Source organism: Haemorhous mexicanus, chromosome 15 (assembly GCF_027477595.1).
Source record: "Haemorhous mexicanus isolate bHaeMex1 chromosome 15, bHaeMex1.pri, whole genome shotgun sequence".
Taxonomy (NCBI): domain Eukaryota; kingdom Metazoa; phylum Chordata; class Aves; order Passeriformes; family Fringillidae; genus Haemorhous; species Haemorhous mexicanus.
This window is the reverse complement of record NC_082355.1, coordinates 9562157-9586102: the sequence shown is the minus strand read 5'-3', so window position 1 is coordinate 9586102 and position 23946 is coordinate 9562157. Positions and strand designations below refer to the sequence as shown.

The following is a 23946-nucleotide window of genomic DNA, read 5'->3' as shown; positions in this document are numbered from 1 at the left end:
GCCGCTCCCGGAAGTGCCACGTGTCCGCAGTGCGGCTGCGCGCGCCGCCCGGCAGTTCCGGTGGGTCCGTCCCCCCCCGCCCGGGCCGGCGCCGCCACACGGGCGGCACCGAGCGCACCTGGCCGAGCCATGGCCCAGCCCGCCGGGCCCCCCGCCGGCCAGGAGCCCTACAGTAACGGTGAGTGCGGGGCAGGCTCGCGGGGCTCGGCGCCGGATAGGGCCTGGCGGGGATGGCTCCCGCCCCGGGGCGCTTCCCCCGGGCCCAGGCCGCCCTTCGCCCCGGGGCAGCGGGGGCCGGGGCCTGTGCCCGCGGGGAGGGGGTTCTGGGGACGGCCCGTTCGCTGCCTGGGTCGCTGGGTCGCACCCCGCTGAGCTCGGCGGTGCCCTCCGTGCAGCCCGGGCACCCGCGGCCCCGAGCGAAGCGCAGCTGAGCTGGGGCGGAGAGCAGGACCCGAGCGGCAGCGGTCCTGCTCCTGCCGCGACCCCGGGGCCGCTGGGAGCGGGGGCGAGGTGCTGTCAGACCGGGCCCTGCCGCAAGTGTCACTGAGCGAAGAACCGAGCGGCTCATCCGGCAAAATAAATCTTCATTCTGGTTTATTTTAGTGGCAGAAGTATCCCAGAGTACATCTGTCTGTCGGTATGAACGACAGCGTCTTTCAAAGAGCCCGTGTCTGTGCTGCACGCACGGCGCAGGTGGCCCGGACCGTCCCTTAGCCCGGGTGGGTCCCTGTCGGTGACGAGGGTGACACAGCCGAGATTTGACCCTTTGGAACGGGGCTGTACATGTGGCACTGTGGTTATCGCTGAGCTCAGCCTGTGGCGCTGCGGGGCTTTCTTGTCATTCCCGTAAAGCCGACATTATCTGGTTCTGTGTGCTGCGAACTGGGAAAGTCTTGATTACTTTCTTCCCCTCAAAATGTATTTCTTTACAACGAGATACTGGAAGGTGAAACTGAGCTTACTAGCCAGTGTTTTAATATAGGAATAAAAAAATTCAGGGCCAGCCTTGTCTCTGTGTCTGTTTTCGTTGCATGTGTGCAAATCTGTGCTGATGGAAGTGTCTCCTGATTTCACATACACATCCTCTGCACTTGCAGCCTTAATTATACACTTGTGTGTTTCAATAGCTGTGCTGCATCATAAGCAGTTCAGTTATAATGAGATCTTTTGATTTTTCTTCCCCCTCCTCCTGCACAGCGTGTTTATTGCTTTTCTTGAAAGTCATCAGCAAAACGACAATTTGCAATTAACTGTGTAGGTGCTTCTAGGGTCAAGGGAGTGGGAAGAGTATGAATATAATGTGGAGAGAGAGGCTCTGTCCTGGAGAGCTTATGGTCTGAGCAGAGAGTGTACAAAGGGAATGTTAGCTAATGGAGTAACTGAGTGGGATGATTTACAGACTGGCATTGCTTTATGTTTGCTCATTTCCCTAGTGTCAGATTAAGCACATCATGGAAGTTATGGAGAGGCAGCCGAGAAAGAGGAATTTCAGGCTATTCAGCTGTCAGGTGTATGAAAAATAAAGAACTGAAATGTAGAATTATGCAAATTAAATAGTTGTTACGGTATGTTAGAGATAAGGTTTGGGTTGCTGGCCTTTCAAATAAATCAAATTGTTCAAGCATGGACTGTTCATAGCGTTGTTTAAAATGTATGTTGAGAGGATGCTGTGATCCTTGACTTTTATACTGACACCAGAGCTTTATAAAACAGTTTTGGGGTACTGAGTGCTGTAGTGGTGCTTACAGTGGTATGTGACGAAAGAAAACCGTCAGCAGGATGATAAATTGTTCTACAGCTGTCAGCCCTGCCTTGCAACTTGTTGCTTGCTGAAGTGTTTGCAGGTAACTCCCTGAGCTTGCAGGTCCACTAAGGCAGTAAATTGTCACAGCAGCACCGTGTGCTGCCCGGGAAATTGTTTAGCAGAGGGCTTTGGGTTGCTTAGCAACAACCTTCCTCTCCTTCATTTCTGTTTGTCTTTTAATAGGACCAGTATTCTGCACTCATTTAATTGCAGGTGTCTAATTTGCTTTCCAGTTGATAGATCTGACGTTCAAGCAAGAAGGAGAAACAATTCTTTTAGAATGTTTTGCTCTTCTCATGTGAATACCTTAGCATGGTACTTTGATGTCATGAGGTGCTTTAGGAGCTGCTGGGTTTGGAATCCAATGGGTCAGAGTCAAATGAAGTGGACACTGGTGGTGACTTGATTCCACACCGTCTGTTGGGATGTAACTTTTCAGAGTGTTTATCTTTGCATCTCCCTGGAGCTTGGAGAACTTGTGGCTGGCAAAAGTGATGTGCTGAGTAACTGGCTTGGAGTAGGGGACAGTGATATTCTGTATGGCAGAAAATACAACTTGGATCCTGGCAGTCCACATTAGTACTTTGACCATTTTATAAAACCACCAAGTGACCTTCATACATATTCTGGTGCTATTCCTGATCTCTCAGAAACATTAAATGGCCTTGTATTGTTGCAGAGGAGACTTTTGCTATTAAATAGGTGGCCTTTCTTTTATTACTGATTCATTTCTGTGGTCTCCAGGTGTTGGCTGTGTTGCTCCTGTGCAGATGAAGTAGCTCTTCAGTCCACACAGAATTCCTTGTTTATTTCTGGCTTCACAGAAAACCAGCAGCATTTGGGGAAAGCTGGACAGCCTAGACACTCCTTGATGGGTCTCAGTGAAGAGGTCAGGTCAGGATGGGTATCTGGCTGCAACCAAGCAGCCTGAAAAGTTTTTGTGCGCTGTGAAACTCTTCGTAAAAGGATTTTGTCCCTTAGTGCTGTTTCTATAGCTTTTTTTGGCAGCTTAGTGCAGACTTGTCTTGGAAACATGAACTATTACTTGAGGATGTCAAGACTTTTCATTGTGCTTCTGACTTTAAAAAGAAAAATTGAAGTTGGAACATTTATATTTTTGCATAAAGTGCCATAGAAAATATCAAGTAGGTCAGTTTTTGATATCACCTCACTTCCACTGTTTTATCCTCAAGCAGAGAAAACAGTGCCAAAGAGAGCAATCCAAATACTCTGGTTTCTGCCTGGGATAGAGTCATGCCCTAAAGTGAAAAATCAAGATATTAAATCAGTTTGTATTTGTTTTGTATTTTTCGTACATTTTTTGGTGATGATGTTGTATCAGTGTTTGTGTGGATGCAGTCGGAAGGTTTGATAAGAATTCATAATTTTTAAATTAGCAAGTTTAATTGCCAATAGGGTTTGTAAATCAATTGTTAAAAATCCATCTGATACACTGCAGGGTAGTTTTTGAAGGTTACTAATAACTGTAAGCATTTTCATCTTGGTGAGCTTTTTCTTTAAATACTCTTGATTTTAGAGAATTATTAATTGCAAATATCTATGAGCAGCATTGTAAGGACAGTAGAGTATAACTGGATTTCCTAACTGAATGATAAATTACAGGTTGAAATTAATGGTTGGAGAATAATATGGTGTGTACCTTTTATGCACACGGAAGAGGTAGTGAGGATGAGATCACTGGCCTGTAGTAGTCATATGGACCTGTGCAATATTCGGTGAATTAACAGCTGTTTGTGACCCAGAGCCTAAGGTTTTCTAGAATGATCAGTGCAGTGTTTGTCCTAACTAAGAATTTCAATGTATTCTGTATTTAGCTTAATATATTGTCAGAAATGTGTGAGTTACTTTAACTTGGAAATGTGAACTTGCTCGCCTTTCAGAATTCAACCATTACATTCTACTAGGAAACCAGCCATCTTTTTTTTAATTTGTAACTCTGTGTGTGGAATATCTCCAGTATCTAAGCTGTAGGGGATGAGGAGAGCCGCAATGTGACTCACTGAACCGAATGATACAACACTGGAGAATGTTTTGGTAGTTGTGAAGGAGTCATAGCTGGCTGTGGCCTGCAGCATCTAGTGTGTTCTGCTCAGAAGGATTTCACTTGAAAATTGATAGTCTCTCTTCAGCATGTCTATTTTGTATGGTATGAACAATCTGTAGTGGTACCTTTCTTGATGGAGCTCTTATTGCACTGGAAATCCCATGGGATTCTGTCAGCCTGTTCCTCTGTAAAGCAGAAATCTGATGATGTTCTTGCCCATCTTGTTTACTCTTTGGAGAGTTATTAACCTTTTTTGTTCAATTTTTTTCCTTCAAATGAGTAAAACTTACTTGATATATACCAACCAACACATGCATAAAGAGCATCATCAACCTGTCAAGTTTTTTTTCCTGTCTGATGAATTATTTTATGATGAACCTACCCTTCATTCTGTGTTGGTGACCAGCTGGCCACTCACATGAGCCCTATGTGTACTAATAGTTCTCATACTAAAATTAACTGCAGAAACTTTCATAGATTAACTCAGTCACTTGAGAAGTGGCGTGGTGACCTATGCTGTCACTTGGCTGGCAGTGTCATTGTGGTAAGCTGACATGTAGGTTAGTGTCAGCCATCGTGTGAAATGGAGTTCTTATGCAATGGATCTTCCACTTTCGGTCTGCTCGTGTGTGCTACTGCCAGTGCTGTGGGACTGTGCTCCTCTGTGGGCAGCTTGCTTTTGGGGGTTTCTGAGGACTGGATGGGATCCTGCGTGAGTTTCAATCCAGTAGCATTGATGGCACTGGAATGCTTAGTGGTTTCAAGGTTACTGTAAAACAAAACAAAGATGTTCCTTGCGGTAGTACTTCTGTCACACCTAGTGGTTTAAATTAAAAATGGCTTGGAGACTAATAAAATCCTAAGGAAAGACATTCGCAGGAACATCTTTTATTTCCAGAAGTGATACACAACACTGACTTCCTAAAGAGTGTAGTTTTTTTTTTCATTCCAGGCCCTGTTCAAAATCAGCTGATGCATTCCCCAGATGGCCAGGGATACAGCCCTGCAGTTCCAGGATCGTACTCCCATCAGATGCCAGCAAAGGTTCCTCCACATCAGTCTCCTGGACAGTACAGCTATAGTGGCTCTCAGAATGTTTCTCAATTAAACAACTTCCAAGGACCTGGCCAGACTCTCAATAGACCACCAGTGGCAGCTTTCTCTGGGTCACCAGTACAACAGCCAGGTCCTGCTGCACAAGTGCTGCCACCTGCATTACAGAACTCAGCTGCTGTATCAGGTGCTGGGAGCTTTCCTCCTGGAGCCAGCCCACCGGTGCTTTCAAACTGGCAGTACAGCCAGACTCCTGTGAGTCAGCCACTTGGGGCTCAAACAAGCCATTTGGCTCATGTGCCTGGGACAGGGTCAGCTCAGCCACCATCATCATTACCAGGAAGTACAAATCCTGCAGGGAGTTATCAATATGCTGCTTCTCCAGGGGCTCCTCCACTGCAGAACAGCTACATGAAGCCAGGTAATAAAACTTTGTGTTATTCTACCAATGGATGTTTTTCAATGACCTTTTAACATAATGAGTATAGAACTGACTCTGCAGTGACATTTTGCTTGTGGAAGATTGTTAAAGCAGATAGACCCATCAGAAATACCTGGATGCTTTCTTTGGGTTGGAAATGAAAGTTCTGGGTGTTTCAGCTGGCTGGAGCAGGTAATTCCTGAATAGTATCCCATTGTTTTGGGATGCTGTGTGTGGGTGATGCTGTTTCTGTGATCTAGACCATTTCCTGGGGTAACTGTTGAAGCATTAGTATGTTTCAGTCCAGGACTTCACCATTGAAAACTTGCTCTATTTAGTGAGCATGGTTAGTAACCACTTGATTCAGGTAATTTTCTGAAGAGCCTGTCAGGTTGATGCAAATAACTGGAGCACAGCCTGGAAACTGAAAAGCATTCTGTGCTTTTGAAATAGAGGTCAGTTCAGTGGAAAGCTTCCTTCCCCCAAACTTGTAATTTTCACATTTAATTATAATTGTCAGTCTTCAGAAAGTTCTCTTAAAGTAGGAGACTTTGCTCCTACTGCTTTACTGCTGGTATATCCAATGACAAAAGCTTTTCTAATACAAAATAGCTCTATTGTGCAAGTTGTGATTATTATGGAAACACAGTTAATACTCAAGTTTCTCTTTGCCAAACCTGCTGTATGTTGTTAGTTTTTTCCTCACTAAGCACGCAAACAGGGCTTATGTACAAAAATATTTTCCATGTAAAAGCAAATAATTTTTCTTGTTAAGCACTTTTAGCCTCATTAGAGATTTTTATTGATGCTTTTTTTTGTTATATGCCTGCCTGATTTTCTTTTGCTGTTCAAAATGTCTTAAGCTTGCAGAATTTATTAAACTGTTTCTGGTACTTATTTGGAATAAACAGTTAATAGCTTGGAATTAGTGAGGAAAATGCAGAGAAACTTTGGAAAGTGGCGTATGAAATGAGAGGAAGTGTTTGAAATAAGTAATTCTTTTGTTTTTTTTTTTTTTTTTTTTTTTGATGTTTTTGTATAACAATGATCACTTTAATTAAACTTGTTTGGTGATCATTCCAGACTTGCTTATAGAGTTGGGATATTTTTTTGTAAATCTTGAAGTTCTTGCCAACAATGGCAACAAAAAGCTGAAAGAGATCAGTAAATGCAGGAACCCAGAATAAGAAATTAACTTGAAGTTGAGACCTCTACCCACATGTTAGGATTTATGTATCTCATGCTGTTCATCCTCTGAATAACAAGAATATTTAGAATTCAATCTGTTCATTCTTGTAACAAAACTTTTGTGATTTTTTCAGCTGGGTTAAACTCCTCCTAAAAGTTCATCTCTTTATAGGATCTGCACCTCCGCCAGTGACTCAGCCTTTAACTCCCCTCCACCCTCCAAGGCCACCTTTTGGACCTCCACCAGTTGGTGGTCCCCCTAGGCCACCAGCAGCAGTAGCAGGACCACCTAGTGCACAGTCTGTGCTAAAATCAGCTGTAAACCAAGAAGGTAAGAAACAATTTGCTCTTTATGTTGAATTCAAACACTGCAACTTGCTGTAATATGCAACCTTTAAAGTTGAGCACGTTGTTCTATTAGAAACTCAAATTGTAAAATTGCTACTAATACAGCTAATAATTTAATCTGAAAAGAGTAGGTAAGGACTGGAAAGAAGAAAAATTCTTGTAAACAGACATTATAAAATTTAAGAAATTATCAGCTGAAAATAGATTTCCAAGTGCTGTTTTACATGGCCCTGTCTGCTGTAGTTGGCATCGCTTCTCTCCTTTTGTGTGTTGTAAAGTGATAAGGATCTCATTTCTATGCATCCCTGACTATTGTTAGAAGTCCGTGTATGACTCCCTGTATTGTTCATTCTACAAGGAGAGATAAAATGTGGACCTTGCAATTCCTTGCTATTTATGTAGCTGTACCTTATTCTTCTCTGTGTAAAATCACTAAAATACATATCTTGCATTTGTTAGCTTGCTGAAGGAACTTAGTAGAGGCTGTGAAGTGTCAGCTGTTGAAGACAGACACCTGACTTAGTGTCTCCTGTGGGCTCTGCACAAATATGCCATTGTTTAAGAACTCCTCAGGGCTCTATATCAGAGAGACTCCAGTTGTTTGGCATTTAGTGCCCATACTAGATGGGGCCATGTGTGAGTTGGTGGCTTTATTTTTACAAACACAGTTCTGTCAAAGCTGTTGGTTCCTTGAATGTTCAGATTGACAGTTTCTCATGTGTGGTAGCTCTGTGAGCACAATAATAGTATATTCAGATTTAACTTTGTTAAATCTGAATATACTATTCAGATTAAATTATTATTACTCAGATATTATTATTATTCAGATTAAATTATTATTACTATTCAGTTAAATCTGATTTAACTTTGCATGTATTAAATGCATTAGAAACAGCTTTTGCTTAGAAAATATTTTCTTCATCGTGAAAAGAAACATTTCCAGAGCCCTGGAGAGATAAAAATGTTTAGTCTATGAAGCAGGTTGATTGCTGCTAGGAAGATTCAGTGTGTAATGGAAGTTCCTTTTTTTGGGTCATCTTAGGAGATTTTAATAAAAAATGGTTATAAAAATAGAGTGCCTACTTGTCCTTAGCAATATATAGTTGTGTTAGTATATTTAGACATAGCTGGCTTACCAAAAACTGTCCTTTGGGAGCACTCTCTGAGTCTCAAGGTTTTTCCTATCTTAGATTGAATTTCTATCTTGACTGGTATGTGACTATATCAGAGCTGTTGTTGTTTGGTGAGCAGTAGTGAACTAAATGTGTAAGTGTAGGGAATTTGGTGTTTCTGTGAATTACCAGGGGAAAAAAATTCTTCAGGGTTAAGCTGAAGGTTACTAAGGAAATCTAAGCTACACTTTACTTAGAAAGCTACTGCTAGCCTAAAGAGACTTCCTCTGCTGAGGAGGGAGCATCCCCTGATCCTTTGCTGCATGTTGACTTGGAAGCTATGGCAAATCCCTGATTGGAAGGAGTCATAAAAGATTATTCAACGAGAAGTGTAGGGACTTTCATTTTCCTTAAAAAAAAAAAATAAAATTGTGATGTTTTATGAATGTCCTTTGTTGAGGTCACATCTGCAAGGGACGTGTGTGTGAGAAAGAGGATAAAGTATATTTAATTCAGTTTCATCCTGGGTCAAAACCAAAGTAGATTCAAACTATGTTTATCTTAATATTCATCCAGCAAGTAGGATATTTTTTGCAGTTACCTCATTAAAACTTCTTCATAACTTGTGCAAGTTTTTCCTGTGGTTGTTTTTCTTTAAAGGTGATGCCAGATCTGCTGCCAGTGATGGGTCTGTAGTGCAAAACAGCTATGATGCAATTGAAGGTGGTGGCCTGATGGGTAAGGCTTTGGGAGTAAAAATGGTTGTTATTATTATGGAACTTTTAAGAGTCTGGGAAAGATAGTAGTTTAAGCATTTATATACAAACATATGTACCTGCTTCAATGCCTGTCTTGAAGCTAAATGTGAAATTTGAAGCATTGACAATTAGCATGTGTTTGCCTGTGATATGTAAAGTAGGTGAGAGCCCTTTGAAAGTTGACAGCAGCTGTATTTTTTAGACTTAGAAACTAAACAGGCAGCTCTCCTGTTGTACTAATGCCTCAAGTAAGATACAGTTCTTCAGCAATTCAGTATCTGTCTACTCTGCTTCCAGCAACTCCACATCATTCTCCTGCAGCCCCAAATCTTAAGATGAATAGAAGTGTTGGGTATTCTTACCCTGCCTTACCTCCAGGCTACCAACATACTTCTCCACCTGGAGCCCCAGGAATGAATGCGTCTGCTTTGCAATATCCAGATGGATCCAAACATTTCCACCAGGTAAAGGTTGTCTGGTTTCTGTCTCAGTACTACCTCTGGTGGGGGTGTGTGGATAAGGAAAAGTGATGGTTGGTAGGTATTGTGCATCCCTAGGATGCTGTTTCTTTTGTTCCCTGTTTGGGCACCATTTGTTCAAGAGAACAGACATAGCCCAGAATTAAAGCTTTTGCCTGTGCCTTGGTACCAGTTGGGAAAAGCTGTGTGCCAGCTCTTTATGAAGTGTTCCACCCTCAAATCTGTTCAGGATGTTTCTTTTGAAACTTTCAGCTGCTTTTGGCATGTTTCTCTTCCATGGCTTTGTTATTGTTAGCTGAAGTGTTTGGTTTTTCTTTCCCTGAACTTTCAAAGTGAACTGACCAACACTTTCACCAGCTGAACCTCTGTATTTCAAGAGTTTTATAGGCAATTTATGCTTTTTTCCTTATGTTACATGCATAAGTCAAGTTCATGTGACAACCGGCATTTCCAAATACATTGATACAATGGCAGTTAGTACATGAGCAAAACAAACTGAAAGGGATATAGATGTGGTTTTAACAGACTATGGGTTTCATCCAAGTAGTTTGTGCTAATTTGTGAAATTTGATTTGACTCTAGCCTGCCCTGGGCACTAATCACTTAACTGCATCATTGGCTGGCCTGAGTCTACAGCAGGAAGGGTTAAGACCTGTGAATCTTCTTCAAGAAAGAAATATTCTTCCTACCACCCTTTTGAAGGCTCCTGTCCCCAACTTGCATGAAGACATCCAGAAGCTCAACTGCAATCCTGAGTAAGATTTTGCATTTGCTATAAGAGATCAAAATTGATAGAAATATAAATTCCTCCTTATAAACATAATTTTACGAAATATTTTCTTAATTTTATGAGTAAAAAATACTGAAAATGGGCTTCACTGTTACAATGAAGCAGTAAGTGGGTTTAATTTTGAAGAGGGGAAAATCATCTTTGTAGAAAGTATGAGGAAAAATTAGTTAACAAGGCAGCTATAGATAGGTGCAGTATAAAAGTTTTATGCCTGGCAGTGAGCATGGATGAGAAGATATAAAATAGCAGTTAATTCAGTCAGGTGCGGTACATCAAAAAGATTGTGCCTGAAGAAACATGGGTGACCTCTGCATTGAAAAATAACCATTTAAAACAATGGAGTAAATGAAATTTCAAACAAGAGACTGGCAGTTGGTTAATCAGTTATTCTCTCTGAGGAGACCAACCAAACTGTGACTAGCCAGGGACTTCTGCTTTGCAAATATTTTTATGGTAGACAAAGGAAATAACAGCGCCTTTGTGATGTTCATGCAAACAAGCTGGACAGGATTTGCAAAACTGCCACATACATCTGCACCTTGTAGAAGCTGCTGAGTGCTCAAGACTCAGAAAATGATTGTGGGATTGTTTATAGATACTATGTTTTTAAAACCACCTTTTAAACATTGCTGGTTCTGATTTATTCCAAAATAATATTTAGTATATAAAGATTTGGTGCAACTTTGAATATTGCTAGGCTTAACTTTGAATTGAGTGACTAAAATGACACTGAGTTCTGTGTAAAGAGCATTTGTATAAAATAAGAACTCAAAGTATGTATTGTGGGTCAAGCTCAGACAGAAGCAAAAAGACAGAGATAGAGATCTTTCATCTGGAAACAGAAATTCACCATTAACAGCTCTAGAAAAATATACTGTACTACTGAAATCATAATTTATTTGAAAGCCTCTGAAAATAACCCTTTGTCATCCATGTAGGTTGTTCCGCTGTACCCTGACTAACATTCCTCAAACTCAGGCCTTATTGAATAAAGCCAAACTTCCTTTGGGGCTCCTGCTTCATCCTTTCAAAGACTTATCGGTATGAAAATGTTCAAAACTTTACATGCTGAATTATCAACTATGCCTTTACTAGAGTCCAGACAATGGACAATGAGTTATAAAACAAGGGCAGGTATCTTGGCCCAGAAGAATTACCTTAGTAACTGACATTTCCTTATTCCATACAGATTGCTGTAATTTTTCTCGATTATTTTTCCCTACCGTATTTAAACCTTCAGGTCTCACTTCTTAATAAAAAACAAAGCCTCCCAGACCTCAAAAAACCAAAAGCTTAAAGGCAGTACAGAATTTGGACTGTGATAGAAGACAACACCTAAATTCGAGGTTGTCACATATCAGTTGTAGTTATTAATTTCAAGCCTTGTACTAATTCTAAACTCGAGCCCTGACAAAGTTGAAGGGATTTCGATGTCATGAAATAGCCAGAAGACTTTGAATTTAGCAGCGTCTTTCTTAAACATTGGGGTTTTTTCTCACTTTAATTGATTTTTCAAAGATGTGGGCTTTTTCTTCCCCTCTGCTTTTTGATCTGTATTGGGTTCAGGACTTGATCTTAAACCATCAGCGTAAAACTCAAGAATTTAGAGCCCTGGAAAGGGAATCCACACAGTCAAATATGTAAGAGTTCAGTTCCTACCTATCTTACTAAGGAATTGCAGTGATGCTGTGAGGATGCAGAAGTACTCCTTCTTTCAACAAGGATGCTTTGCCTCACTAGGCAGCACAGTGTGGGTGGTGTTGTTACCACAGATGAGCAGCTGCAAGGTGAGGATGCTTTAGAACAGGAAGTTTTTCTTTTCCAGCAATTGCCAGTGGTCACTTCCAGTATTATTGTGAGATGCCGTTCCTGCCGGACGTACATCAACCCTTTTGTCAGCTTCCTAGACCAGAGGAGGTGGAAATGCAATTTGTGCTATAGAGTCAATGATGGTAAGTTTTAGATGTGCTTGAAAGTGCTGCAATTAACCTTTCCCAATTAACCTTGCAGCACCTTAAGTGCTGCAATTAACCTTGGCCTTTGAGACTGGAGGGCCGCATCAGTAGGATTGTTGTCAGTCATGCTGGGAGTCATGAGAAATGCTTCCCAGTGACAGTGGTGTCCCTAAAGAAACATGATGAGCCCAAGTAGTCCCTCACAGTACTCTTGCACAAGTGTAAGAACTCCACTGCTTGGTGTAGTTCTCTATGTGTTGCCCAACAGCCACAAAAGAGTTGATATACTTGTTTTAAAATGCAGCACAGCCAATACTAGTGTGAAATACTAATATATAAACTTGTCTGAATAGTTCCTGAAGAATTCCTGTATAATCCTGTGACAAGAGTTTATGGAGAACCTCATAAAAGACCTGAAGTCCAGAATGCTACTATCGAGTTTATGGCTCCATCTGAATACATGGTAAGGCTTTATTTACTTCTACTCATTCTCTCCCTTTGTTCTATTCAGAGGGAAGTCAGAGAAAGCTTTGTTTCAGAAGATGCTTTCCAGTTCAGTAGAACAGTTGTTACCTTAAGGAGTGTATCTGAGAACTCATGGGGAGGACCTCAGAGAGTTCACTTCTAAACATTTATGATGTCAAAGTTGTTCTGTGTTTGGAATATGTAGGTATCTTTGGAAGAAAACTAGAATTCTGGTATTACCAAATAAGAGGCAAATGCATCCAGAAATTTTAGCTGTCATCTGTGTGCTGTTTTAGCAGTTTAAACTTGGAATAGAATGAATAAACCCAAGGTAACAAATGCTATTTGAAAATTAAAGGTGATCTTTTCTTTGCTCAGCTGCGTCCCCCTCAGCCACCCGTGTACCTCTTTGTGTTTGATGTGTCTCACAATGCAATTGAGACAGGATACTTGAACACAGTCTGCCAGACCTTGTTAGACAATCTGGACTCGTAAGTACTTTTTTCTTAAAATTTCCAATATTCATTTGTCTTAAGAAACTTGTGGTAGACACCAACATGCCAGTCCTTTCTGTGTGGAAGACAATTTTCTAGTGTGGGCAAACAATGGCCAGTGTTGTGTTAAAATGTGCCATAAAGCTGTAGTCTTTTTCCCATCACAGCTACACCAGTATAAAAGGTAATTTTGAGACTTGATTTTCAGTTTGACTCTTTCCTATATGCTTCATAAATCCCCAAAAGAATGTAAGCATCATGTTTATCTTTTGAACTGTATTTTTTAAAAGCTGAAATCTAGATAAGTGTTTGCTGAAAAGAGTCATATATCCAATAAACTTCTCGTAAAATGCATACTGTTTGAACTTATATAAACACTGATTGGGATTTTGCAGTTTATTTATTCCTTTTCTTCCACTTCTGATTTACCTTCTTAAAAGGTTTTCACCTGCCTGCTAGGTGACTCTACCATGAGCTCCTTTTTTGTTGTGATGTTTGTTCTTTCTAAAATGACTTAGTGAAGCTCTTGGAGTCTAGCTGTTAAACTAACTGCTTGGTAACAACCACAGAGAGATGCAGTGGATGTTAAAAAAAAAAAAAAAAAAAAAAACGTGCAGAAATGAAATTTCATCTTGTTGAACACCATATGTCTCATTTTCAGGCTTCCTGGGAACACTAGAACAAAAATAGGCTTCATAACATTTGACAGCACAATCCATTTCTACAGTCTTCAGGAAGGTCTCTCTCAGCCTCAGATGCTCATAGTTTCAGATATTGAAGGTATGCAAAAATAATTTTTGTGATCAGTGCCTATAGTGACTTCTGGTTATGACAGCCTTTAAAAATATATATCTGGTGGGAGTTTCTGGATCACACCATTAGTCTCTCTAGTAATGACTTTAGAAGTACCATATGTGTGAGTTTGTTTATGAAGATATCTCCCTGATGTCTGAGCAATGCTGTGGCTGCTCATGACTTCAAACATGAAGACAGCTTTCCTACCTTCTAGTTTAATTTGAACAAATCTCTGGATTCCTCTTGAAATCCCAAACACTGATGCTAGATATCTTTCTATAGATTTTCTTGTGGCTGGTGCTTAGTGCTAGTCCTTCTGCCTTTTGTTTCAAATCACCTTTCACTGGATATTATTGGGCAGGGTAGAATGAACACTGGAAATATTTGCTATGAGATTTTATTTAATAGTCTTGATTATCCTTCAGCCTGTTGATTGCTGCTCTAACATGGAATTCTAGCCACAGGAATGCTTATGAGAAAAAAAAAAGAAATCCACATAATTATGTTTAAATGGGTTAATACACTGATACTGTGTATTTTTTTCCAATAATTATGATGATTGGCAAATAAAGTCAGGGAAAGCTTGATGTGTTTTTAAAATAACTCAAATATTTTTTGCCTTTCAGATGTGTTTATACCAATGCCAGAAAACTTATTAGTAAATTTGAATGAAAATAAAGAGGTAAGAAGCAAGGACTTTCTTACATAACTAGTGACTTTTACACAATTGGGGATATGTTTGGTAATTTTTTGATTAATGCTCATTAACACTGGCTGCTCAAATGCCAGGTTTGAGGCAAAAAAAAGAGGTCTTTTACCTATGTCACTGTGAATTCTTGCCAACCTGAAACAAGACAGTACTTCAATTTTTCTAGGACTTTCTCTTTACTACTTTAATATTAGAAGTGTTAATACTTGGTTGTGTTCAGCTATTGGGTCCATATAAAGTAGAAAACCTTGAAGACTCATAGGCCTAATACAGTTTTCTCACTTGTAGCTAATTCAAGATCTGCTGAAGACATTGCCACAGATGTTTACCAAGTCCCTGGAAACTCAGAGTGCTCTGGGGCCTGCATTACAGGCTGCCTTTAAGCTGATGTCCCCCAGTGGAGGTAGAATCACTGTCTTCCAGACACAGCTCCCATCTCTGGGAATGGGAGCACTAAAGTCACGAGAGGAGCCAAACCAAAGAGCAACAGCAAAGGTTAGGAAAGCAGAAAGGTTGGGAGTATTAACAACTCTGTTCTGTGAACACAGGTGGTTCTGGGATTTCCTCTTCTGGGTTAATTTTGTGCTTGTCTTGCTCCTTTTAAAGTAGCAGAAAAAACCAAAAGAAAAACCAAGCAATATAAACACAAATTAATGACCTGATTTTTAAAAATAAAATATTTTTAATCAATGATGGAGAATTGATTGTGTCCCTGAAAGCAGGCAATAAATGTATGAATCAATTTGAATTTCCTTTGTGTTTTGTAATAATACTCCACTGTGTTAACAGGATATACATCTGACACCATCGACTGATTTTTACAAGAAGCTGGCCTTGGACTGCTCAGGGCAACAGGTTGCAGTGGATTTATTTCTTCTTAGTGGGCAATATTCTGACTTGGCTTCTCTAGGTAAGTCATATAAAGCTCTTTTGGGGCATGTAACTCTTGTATTTTGGGCAAATGCATGGAATCTACCATAATATTTAGTAGATATCCCTGATTTGGATTAATCCAGTGTCCAAACTTGTCCTTGCTGAGCAGTGACAGTGAATAGAATGTCATCTTTAAGTCCTGATTGAACCTACTTATTTTCATGTTCTCCCTTAGTGAGTCAGGATCCTTGTGCTACTGATACAAGTAGTGGAAATAGTTTCTTCCTTTTTTATGCCTTTTTAACCATCAGTGTCATTGCCTTTAGAGCAAGTTTTATTAGCACCTCAATTATTTTTTTCTATTTACCCAAACTTTCAAGTGACAGCAATTTCAGGTCAATGGAAAATCATTTCACACGTGAAATTTATCACATATTGGAATATACAGTTGTAGCTACATCTGTCTCTCTAGGCAGGTCTGTAACTGTGTATTTGAGTGATTGGCAGGTGTGAACAATTTAATACTTTAAAGGCTACAGCAGCAACTGTCTGCACTCTCCAATGTATACTGGTTTTCTTTCAGGTTGTATATCAAGGTATTCTGCAGGTAGTGTCTACTACTACCAATCTTACCATCATAAACACAACCCTGTCCAGGTGGAGAAATTGCAAAAGGAACTGAAGCGATATTTAACTAGGAAAATTGGGTTTGAGGCTGTCATGAGGATAAGATGCACCAAAGGTCTGAATTCACCTTCTTAGATTCTTGTGGGGTGGAGAAGAGGGAAGTGGGTGTTTGCTGCTCTTTGGGAATGTTTTCATTGGTATTCTAGCTATTTTGTAACCTCAAATGATTAAAAGGAAAAGATGAGAAAAGTAAAATTCAGTACCAGGGATAAGACAATTTTTTTTAAGACTGTATTTGCAGTGTGTTTTCTGGCATTCAAGTTCCAGTTTATAATGGAAATTTTCCTGAACTATTTCAACAAGGAACTGGTTTTATAATCTAGATACTTTCTACTACTTTGCATTGATTTGCCTTGCTAATTCCCACTTTCTGCTAGGCTTTGTGGATTCTTTGGATGAGTTGTCAGTTTGCAGTATTTGCCTTTTCTGAAGATAATGTATTTTCATTGAGAGGGAGCATTCCAGTAGAGTCTTATACATTGATGACAGCTCTGTATATGGTGCCTGTACTTCGCAGCTATAAAACCCAAACTGATTCATTATTATCTTGTAGGTCTTTCCATTCATACTTTCCATGGGAACTTCTTTGTACGATCTACAGACTTGTTGTCATTGCCCAATGTAAACCCAGATGCAGGATATGCTGTGCAGATGTCAGTGGAAGAGAGTCTTACTGATATGCAAGTTGTTTCTTTTCAGTCAGCTCTCCTGTACACCTCCAGCAAAGGTAAGGTTAGATTGAGCCAACAGTGGCATTTGTAGTGTTGCTTCATGAAAGAAGTATGGAGGTTACAGTTGTCTTTCCTTGCAGGTGAAAGGCGAATTCGTGTCCACACTATGTGCTTACCTGTTGTCACAAACCTGAGTGAAGTGTACCTAGGGGCAGACGTGCAGGCCATCACAGGGCTCTTAGCCAATATGGGTGAGTGTGCTAAGAGCTTGTTTGGATATGTGTGGATTGTATCCTTAAAGGTCTGAGCAATAATCCTCTGGATTAGGAGAAAAGATTCTCCCTTATCCTAAGAGTGCTTTCGAAGTTGCAATCCTAAAAGAGTTTTGGTTTTAATGCTTGGCTTAGGTGAAGGATCAGTAGAGCTGTGTATAATCACCTGGGCTTAGGCTTAGTCTGGTGCATCACCGTGGGCCCCCAGCTTTTTTCTGAAGCACTTCCCCTAGAATGTGGTAAAAGCTTAAACTGCATCAGCAAATATGATAAAGTGAGAGGAATTAATGTATGTGACTGCATTCCTGCCAAGGGAGGAACCCCTGGTTTGAGCCTTGCACTGTGTTTTCAGCTGTGGACCGCTCTGTTTCCGCCACGCTGAGTGATGCTCGCGATGCCTTGGTCAATGCAGTGATCGATTCTTTAGCTGCTTATCGCTCCTCCGTGCTGAACATCCAGCAGCCTGGCCTCACAGCTCCCTTCTCACTGCGCCTCTTCCCACTTTATATACTGGCACTCCTAAAACAGGTAAGAGGGGAGAGGATGATTGTTCGGCAGGTCAGCCTGAAGTAAAAGGACAATTCTTCGATGGAGAGTGGTTTAGTCCAAAAGCAGGAATTTAGAAGCATGCGGAAAACCAAAAGTATAACTGTTTTAAGCAATGGAATGGCAAAATAATAAAGACACCGACTAGTGAAGAGAATGTGTCAGGGTACTGATAGTGTTTTCTCAGGAATCTCAATTCTGTGTGTCTAGAAATGTAGATCCACAAAGCAGTTCAGTGTGGATTAGAAGAGAGCTGGGTGAGGCAGAGAGGAAGTAGGCTGGCTGTTCTTGCAACAGGTTTAAAGCATTTCACAGTATTTGCTCAGTGTAAGTATTTTTAAATTTAATTTCCCTGAACTGATACTAGAAGTCATTTAAGTGTTGGACAGAGTGGTTTCTTGGATCAAAAAGAAGTTTTGGATTCACGCATCTTGGTTAGAAATTAACCAGCATGTTCATTTTGAGCTTTTTCATGTGAAAGGCTTGATAAGCATTTGGTCCAGTCAGGTGGGAAGAGTGAGCTCTACTTTGATTTATAACTTTTTCTTTGGTCCCAACAAGCCAGGACCATCTCTTTCTTGTTAATACAGATCTAAGATTCTGTACATTGAAGCCAATTGTAAACTGCTCCAATATTTATGCTTTTAAATTTCATCAAGTAGCATTTTTGAGGTGTATGTTAATATTTCAGGGTGCTTTCATCTCAGCTGTAAGAAGGACTGATTGTGCCAGGTCGAGGTTAATTCTAAAATCCAGAAATTGGAGAGAGACTTGTATGATTTCTATGTGAAACACTGAAGAGAACTATGGAGAAGTAAAATATAATGAGAAAAGACTTAGGGTACATCTTTAAAACTGAAGTTAGAAATAAGCAGTAGGTGATGTGTTTTATCCTGCAACTTACCTTGCTTTGCTTTAATGGTTAAACTAAATGCCTGATTGTTTGCAGAAAGCATTTCAAACTGGGACAAACACACGTTTGGATGAACGCATCTTTACCATGTGTCAGGTGAAAAACCAGCCCCTTGTTTACCTCATGCTCATGACACATCCCAGTCTGTACAGAGTTGATACTCTCACAGATGAGGTGAGTCTTGGCCTTGCTACCTGATCTGTTTGATCCTAAAGATCTGTGTGATGTGAAAGTAAATGTGTTAGAAATCTCCCAAGTTTTCCATATTAAAGCTGCACAGCTAAAATGTAATGTTTCATATTCTCCCGCTTGTTGCATTTATGCATTTGTTATTTGGAACTGGATTGATTAATTCTGGAGAGAAGCTGTGCTTTGCTATGGATGGATGGGGAAAGTTTTTTCCTGACTTATTTTACCTTTGCCTTGTGTCATTATCTTGTGCTATAAAATCACATATACATAAAGCATCATAATGTGTTTTTTGTCCCTTTGTAGCTTCCTTTATTTTAAAATATCAAACAGTTTTGAGAACAGAGAATGCTTACGTAAAACCCTGAACAATTTTAGAAATCACATCTTTGGTACATAACTAATCAGACATTCCAGTTCTAGAACTAATTAACTAAGACACATTTGATTACATTCACCCTCTCTAAATAAAACATTAAGATTTATTAGTAAAATACTAATTAATAAAGTAAATTATCACTTTAAGTATGGCTTGAGCTAAAAAATGGTCCAGCTCCAGTATTCAGTGTAATAGAGCCTCCTCTTATTTAGCATTCTGTTCTGTTTTTTGCATCAAGATGTGAACCACTGTTTTTCATCCTTCTTTTAGGGAGCTCTTAACATAAATGACAGAACTATACCTCAGCCACCCCTTCTCCAGCTGTCAGTGGAGAAGTTGAGTAGGGATGGTGCTTATCTTATGGATGCTGGCTCTGTAAGTTGTGTGGTGGGGGGGATTTTAAAAAGTATCCAAGTTTACTTGATGTGTTCTTTCTGAGAACCCAAAATATGCATGGGACTGCTGAGGTGTGTTTTGGGTTGGATTAATGTTGTTATTGATGGATGTCTTTCAGGTGATGTTTCTGTGGATTGGGAAGAACTGTGGGCAGGGTTTTATCAGCCAAGTCCTTGGAGTTCCAAATTATGGCTCAATACCACAGAATATGGTACGTGCTTGCTCTGCACATCAGTCATACATACAGTGCTGCCAGAATATCATTTGCATGAGAATTAAAATACACTAGTCAGATATTAGCCCTCTAGTGGTATAGATCCAGATCCAAGGAGAGAAATTATTGCTGTTACCTCTTGGAGTTTGTTCTCATGAGGACACAGTAGGAAGAGGCTGACAATGATTGAGTTTCCCAGACCTGTGGGAGCAGACTAAAAATGCTTGCAAATAGTGAGCACAGTGGGTTAGTGGGAAATCCTTTAGTTTCTGCAACAAAACAGGAATCAATCACAGCTCAGTCATCACCGTTCTGACAGCTAATTGCTCATTGGAGTTTAGTCCTCTTGACTATTTCAAGCCCTTCAAAGAAGACTGAAACTATACATCACAAAACATACCTGTCTGGGTTTTCTTTATACCTAATCACTTGGGCTAGTTGAAGTGTTCCTTGTAGCGTTTTTCTGAAAAATTTGTATTAATGAAACCCTTTGGCTTTTAGACACATCTCCCAGAACTCGAAACGGCAGAATCCATCAGAACACGAACTTTCATTTCTTGGCTGAGAGAACAGAGACCTTTCTTTCCTATACTATATATAATAAAGTAAGTGGTTTTTAACAGTCTTTTTTGCTTTGTCAGCAGCCTGTTAACAATACATACTTGGATATCATATACTGAACTTTCTTAATGTCATTCTTAACAATAGTGTGTGCTGTGCCTGACAGATTTGACTTATGAGTTGTCTCCAATTAGAATTTCAAAAGACTGAATGTCACAGAAGAATCTTTAGGTAATGTCAGATAAATGAAGTAAATGCTGGTAAGAGCATTTGTTAGGATGATTCACTACTAAAGGCTAATTGAGATCCTCTTTTCATATGTCCTTAAGCTTTTGAAATGTCTTGCCACTTGACCTGTAACTTTATTCATGCACGGTAGCCCATGGCAAATGTTAATTCCACTCAAACACTTTTATTTTTGTTTTTAAGGGATGAGAGTCCATTGAAATCAAGTTTTCTGCAAAATATGATTGAAGACAGAACAGAATCAGCCTTATCATACTATGAATTCCTCCTTCATATACAGCAGCAAGTGAATAAATGAAACACTAGCCTTTGGCTTACTTCTTTAAGGAAAGATTTTGCAGTAAAGAATGATTGTGCTTGTAATATCTTCATTAAATCTGTGGCCTGAGGCAGTTGATGAGAAGTTCTCACTGTGATTTCAACGAACTAAAGCAAATAAAGGACCACATCTGAGAATCAAATGTGCAACTACACAATATTGTACCTTAAAGAAAATCAAACTGTTGGAACTGGTTGAGCACCTTTAATTTGCTGCAAATCGTGTTTTTACTGTAAGTAGTTGCAGCATGAAGTACATTTACAAAGGCAATACTGAAAAGGTGAAATACATTTTGTAAAATAAAGAGTTCTTTGTTGTTCAAAATGTATATTTCTGTAACTTTTTTGTTTTGTTTTTCTGTTTGTTTTTGTTGTTGTTGTTGCTGCTGCTAGATATAAAACCTCACAATACTGATCATGATTTGCAGGGAAATTCTTTCTAAGTGCATCCAGTGATTACAGACAGAGCATCTCAATGTTCAACTTAATGCTTTAAGTAGCAATGAAAGAAGTGTTCATTGTGAAATGAACAAATGCTTGTGTAGAATCCAGTGCTTGGATTGGATTATGGCTAATAGGACTAAAGGTAAGCTTAACCTGGATAAGGTGGCTGAATTTGTTGAAGCTTTTAATAAGTCAGTATTCTAATTTTAAAAACAGTGGGGAAGAGTGGGCCCTACATGAGACAGATTTTAAAAAGTCATTGGCTGAGTTAGCAGCAAAAGTAGACTTAGGTAGATTGTAAGCTTTGCTTTTCTTCAGTAAAAGGAATAGTTTTAATTTCTATTTATGAATGGTGTAGGAGGGGAAGAGCAAGGAAGGTTATCTCAGATTTTGTTTGGTTTATGTTCAGTAGACTTTTGGTTCTTGTTTACTTTAAGTGAATGTTGGGCCCCTCAGATCTGGCGTGTTTCTGAAGCAAGTTTGTTGGCAGCACTTCAGACAAAATGTTGGTCTGCAAAACTGAATATTCTGACATTAAAACTGGAAAATTATTTTTCCAATAACAAAATTATTATATTGAATTTGAAAATTTGTATATGGTTGCAGACATGCCTGAAGTTTAAAAAAAAAAAAAAGGTTTTTGCTGCAGCTGTGTAATGAGCCCATGTCCAAGGCCAGTGTGCACCAAATAAAAGCTTTGAGTATACTCTGAGATCCTGGCAGAGCTACACATCAAAGCTGATCTCGGACTTGAAGTAAAAACTTATATACAAAATATATTTAAATAATTTTATAGAGGTGTATTGATAATTCTTTTGTTTTCAAGATCAAGCTATCATTGATAGCCAGCAATGTAAAAAGTATTTAAGTTACTGTGTTCCAACGCCCATGGAAGTGTTGCATATGGAAAAATCTTGGTTTGCTTTTTTATTTAATAGTGGTGAACTTAAAGGTCTTTCAAACTTTCTGGGGCAAGTAACTTGAAGAGGTAAAACACTTTTGAGTGGTCAAATGTACTGTGCTTAGGACATTTGGAGATGCAGATGTCAGTAGGGTCAACATTTGGGTAAACATTTGCTCCCATTTCAGGCTGTAGCTGCTTTTGGTTGTCAGAATTTGCCTCACTTCAGGGGAGGAGTTCCTTGGGAGAAATTGTTCTTGAGCACAAGAAGCTGAAGTTCAGAACAATGGTTTAACAAAGAAGTTAAACAGCATGAAAAGATTATTGTAGAACCAATTTAAGCTTCCCTGTCTGCTGCCTCTGTAGCAGACAGGAATATATTTACTTGAACTGCTTTTCAGAGAATTGCACAGTTTCTAGTCATAGTGAAGAGGTGTCTTTTAAGTTTTGACAGTCTGACTTTTATTTTTTCCCTCGGGAGGGGGAAAGGGGTCTCTTCATTTAAACCATAAATGGAACCTCTGCACTTGCATAGGTTTTACCCTAAACCTTGTGTTTTGGGTATGTTATCACTCAGATGTTGAATTGAAAACCATCCTTGCATCAAATAGCCCACGCAAAGTCTATTTCTTATACTATGACAGTATTTTGCTACTATATCCCTTTTTTAAAGAAACATAAATACTGGAGATGGCCTCGTTGCTTTATGTCCACCAGACCAGTGGCTGAAGATATCAGTCCTTGTGGCAGTTAACAAGTTTGAGACCCTAAGTGTTACAGAGCAAAACATGATAAATGAGTCAGATGAACCCTCTGGGAGTTCTCTTCACTTTGGAGGAAATTCTTTATTAAACTTTGTTCGTTTATTCCCTTGCAGTGGGGAAGGCCTGCTGGTTCACTGCTACTGCTGTAATGGCAGTACAGGGAACATGAACACACACACTACCTGTGATTGCTTTTTTACATACAATTGAAAAATGAGGACACTGAAGATGGACTGCAAAAGTAGGCAAGAATGGTTCTGGTACTTAGATCTCAGCACCGCTGAGATCTAAGTACCAGAACCGCTGTAAATGTGTGGTAAAGGTGTGTCTCTTTGTAGTAAAACACGTTTTAAAAAAACTGTTTCTTATTTTGACTCATTAGTGTTCAGCCAACATTGTTACCATCCATTTTACTTTGCTTTCATTATTGTTTTTAAATTAATATATTTGAGTCTAAGTCCACATAGGCTATGTTGCAATAACTAGAATGATTCACTTTTATTTAGAATTAATTTCTTAACAATTTAATCAAATATGCAGAGTGGCTGTTAAGGGACCATTAAATGTGATTTTAAGGTTCTGTTTACTATTATGGATGTAATCCTTATAGTAAATTTAATTTTGTAAAGTAGTGTATAATATTGTAATATTAAATCTTTGTTCTCTGAACTCAAAGATTTGATCTTCAGTATGAAGTTATAAATCTTCCCCCTTCTGAATTTGAGACAGGATTTACTTGTCCTCCTTTTTACAGTTTGTAATTTTCACTGTTTTATTCCTGTAAAAAGTCATTTATAACACATGCAAATGCTTATTTTATCTGTGCTAATTTATCAGATTTGGCTACTCAATAAAATTAATTGAAAGAACTCATGCCAGTCCATCACTCTTTTCTTATAAACAGAAGTAGAACAATGTATTTAATTGAGATAAATACCATGTTGGTCACTGGAGCTAGCTGACAGTGATGGTTGGAATTTAGCCTTCAGTAGCACTCCAAGATGGTGATCAATTTTATTTTAGGTAATCCTGTATCTTCATTTAACATCCCATTATTTCAGCAGCTTTTTCGTAAAAGCCATTCCATCTTAATGCTTGCAAATTTTTTTGAGATGTTGTCTCTGCTACCTCTGGCC

At 39.4% G+C, this 23946-nt stretch overlaps 1 protein-coding gene across 1 annotated transcript; it reads left to right on the top strand.

The window, feature by feature from the left end:
* Window positions 1–31: 31 nt before the first annotated feature.
* On the top strand, window positions 32–23679 carry SEC24A (SEC24 homolog A, COPII coat complex component). Its single transcript, XM_059860495.1, has 23 exons — window positions 32–178; window positions 4822–5343; window positions 6704–6862; window positions 8652–8729; window positions 9047–9213; window positions 9811–9983; window positions 10957–11059; window positions 11844–11970; window positions 12327–12436; window positions 12817–12929; window positions 13594–13712; window positions 14354–14409; window positions 14725–14931; window positions 15226–15346; window positions 15893–16051; window positions 16550–16723; window positions 16808–16918; window positions 17292–17467; window positions 18435–18572; window positions 19237–19341; window positions 19481–19573; window positions 20078–20181; window positions 20567–23679. Exons 1-23 carry the CDS (start codon window positions 130–132, stop codon window positions 20679–20681), a joined length of 3279 nt encoding a protein of 1092 aa, XP_059716478.1. The 5' UTR covers window positions 32–129; the 3' UTR covers window positions 20682–23679.
* Window positions 23680–23946: the final 267 nt, after the last annotated feature.

Coding starts and splice junctions, on each gene's coding strand:
- SEC24A (XM_059860495.1), top strand. CDS start 130: ATGGCCCAGCCCGCCGGGCCCCCCGCCGGCCAGGAGCCCTACAGTAAC. Junction 5,344..6,703: donor GAACAGCTACATGAAGCCAG/GTAATAAAACTT, acceptor ATCTCTTTATAG/GATCTGCACCTCCGCCAGTG. Junction 8,730..9,046: donor TGAAGGTGGTGGCCTGATGG/GTAAGGCTTTGG, acceptor CTCTGCTTCCAG/CAACTCCACATCATTCTCCT.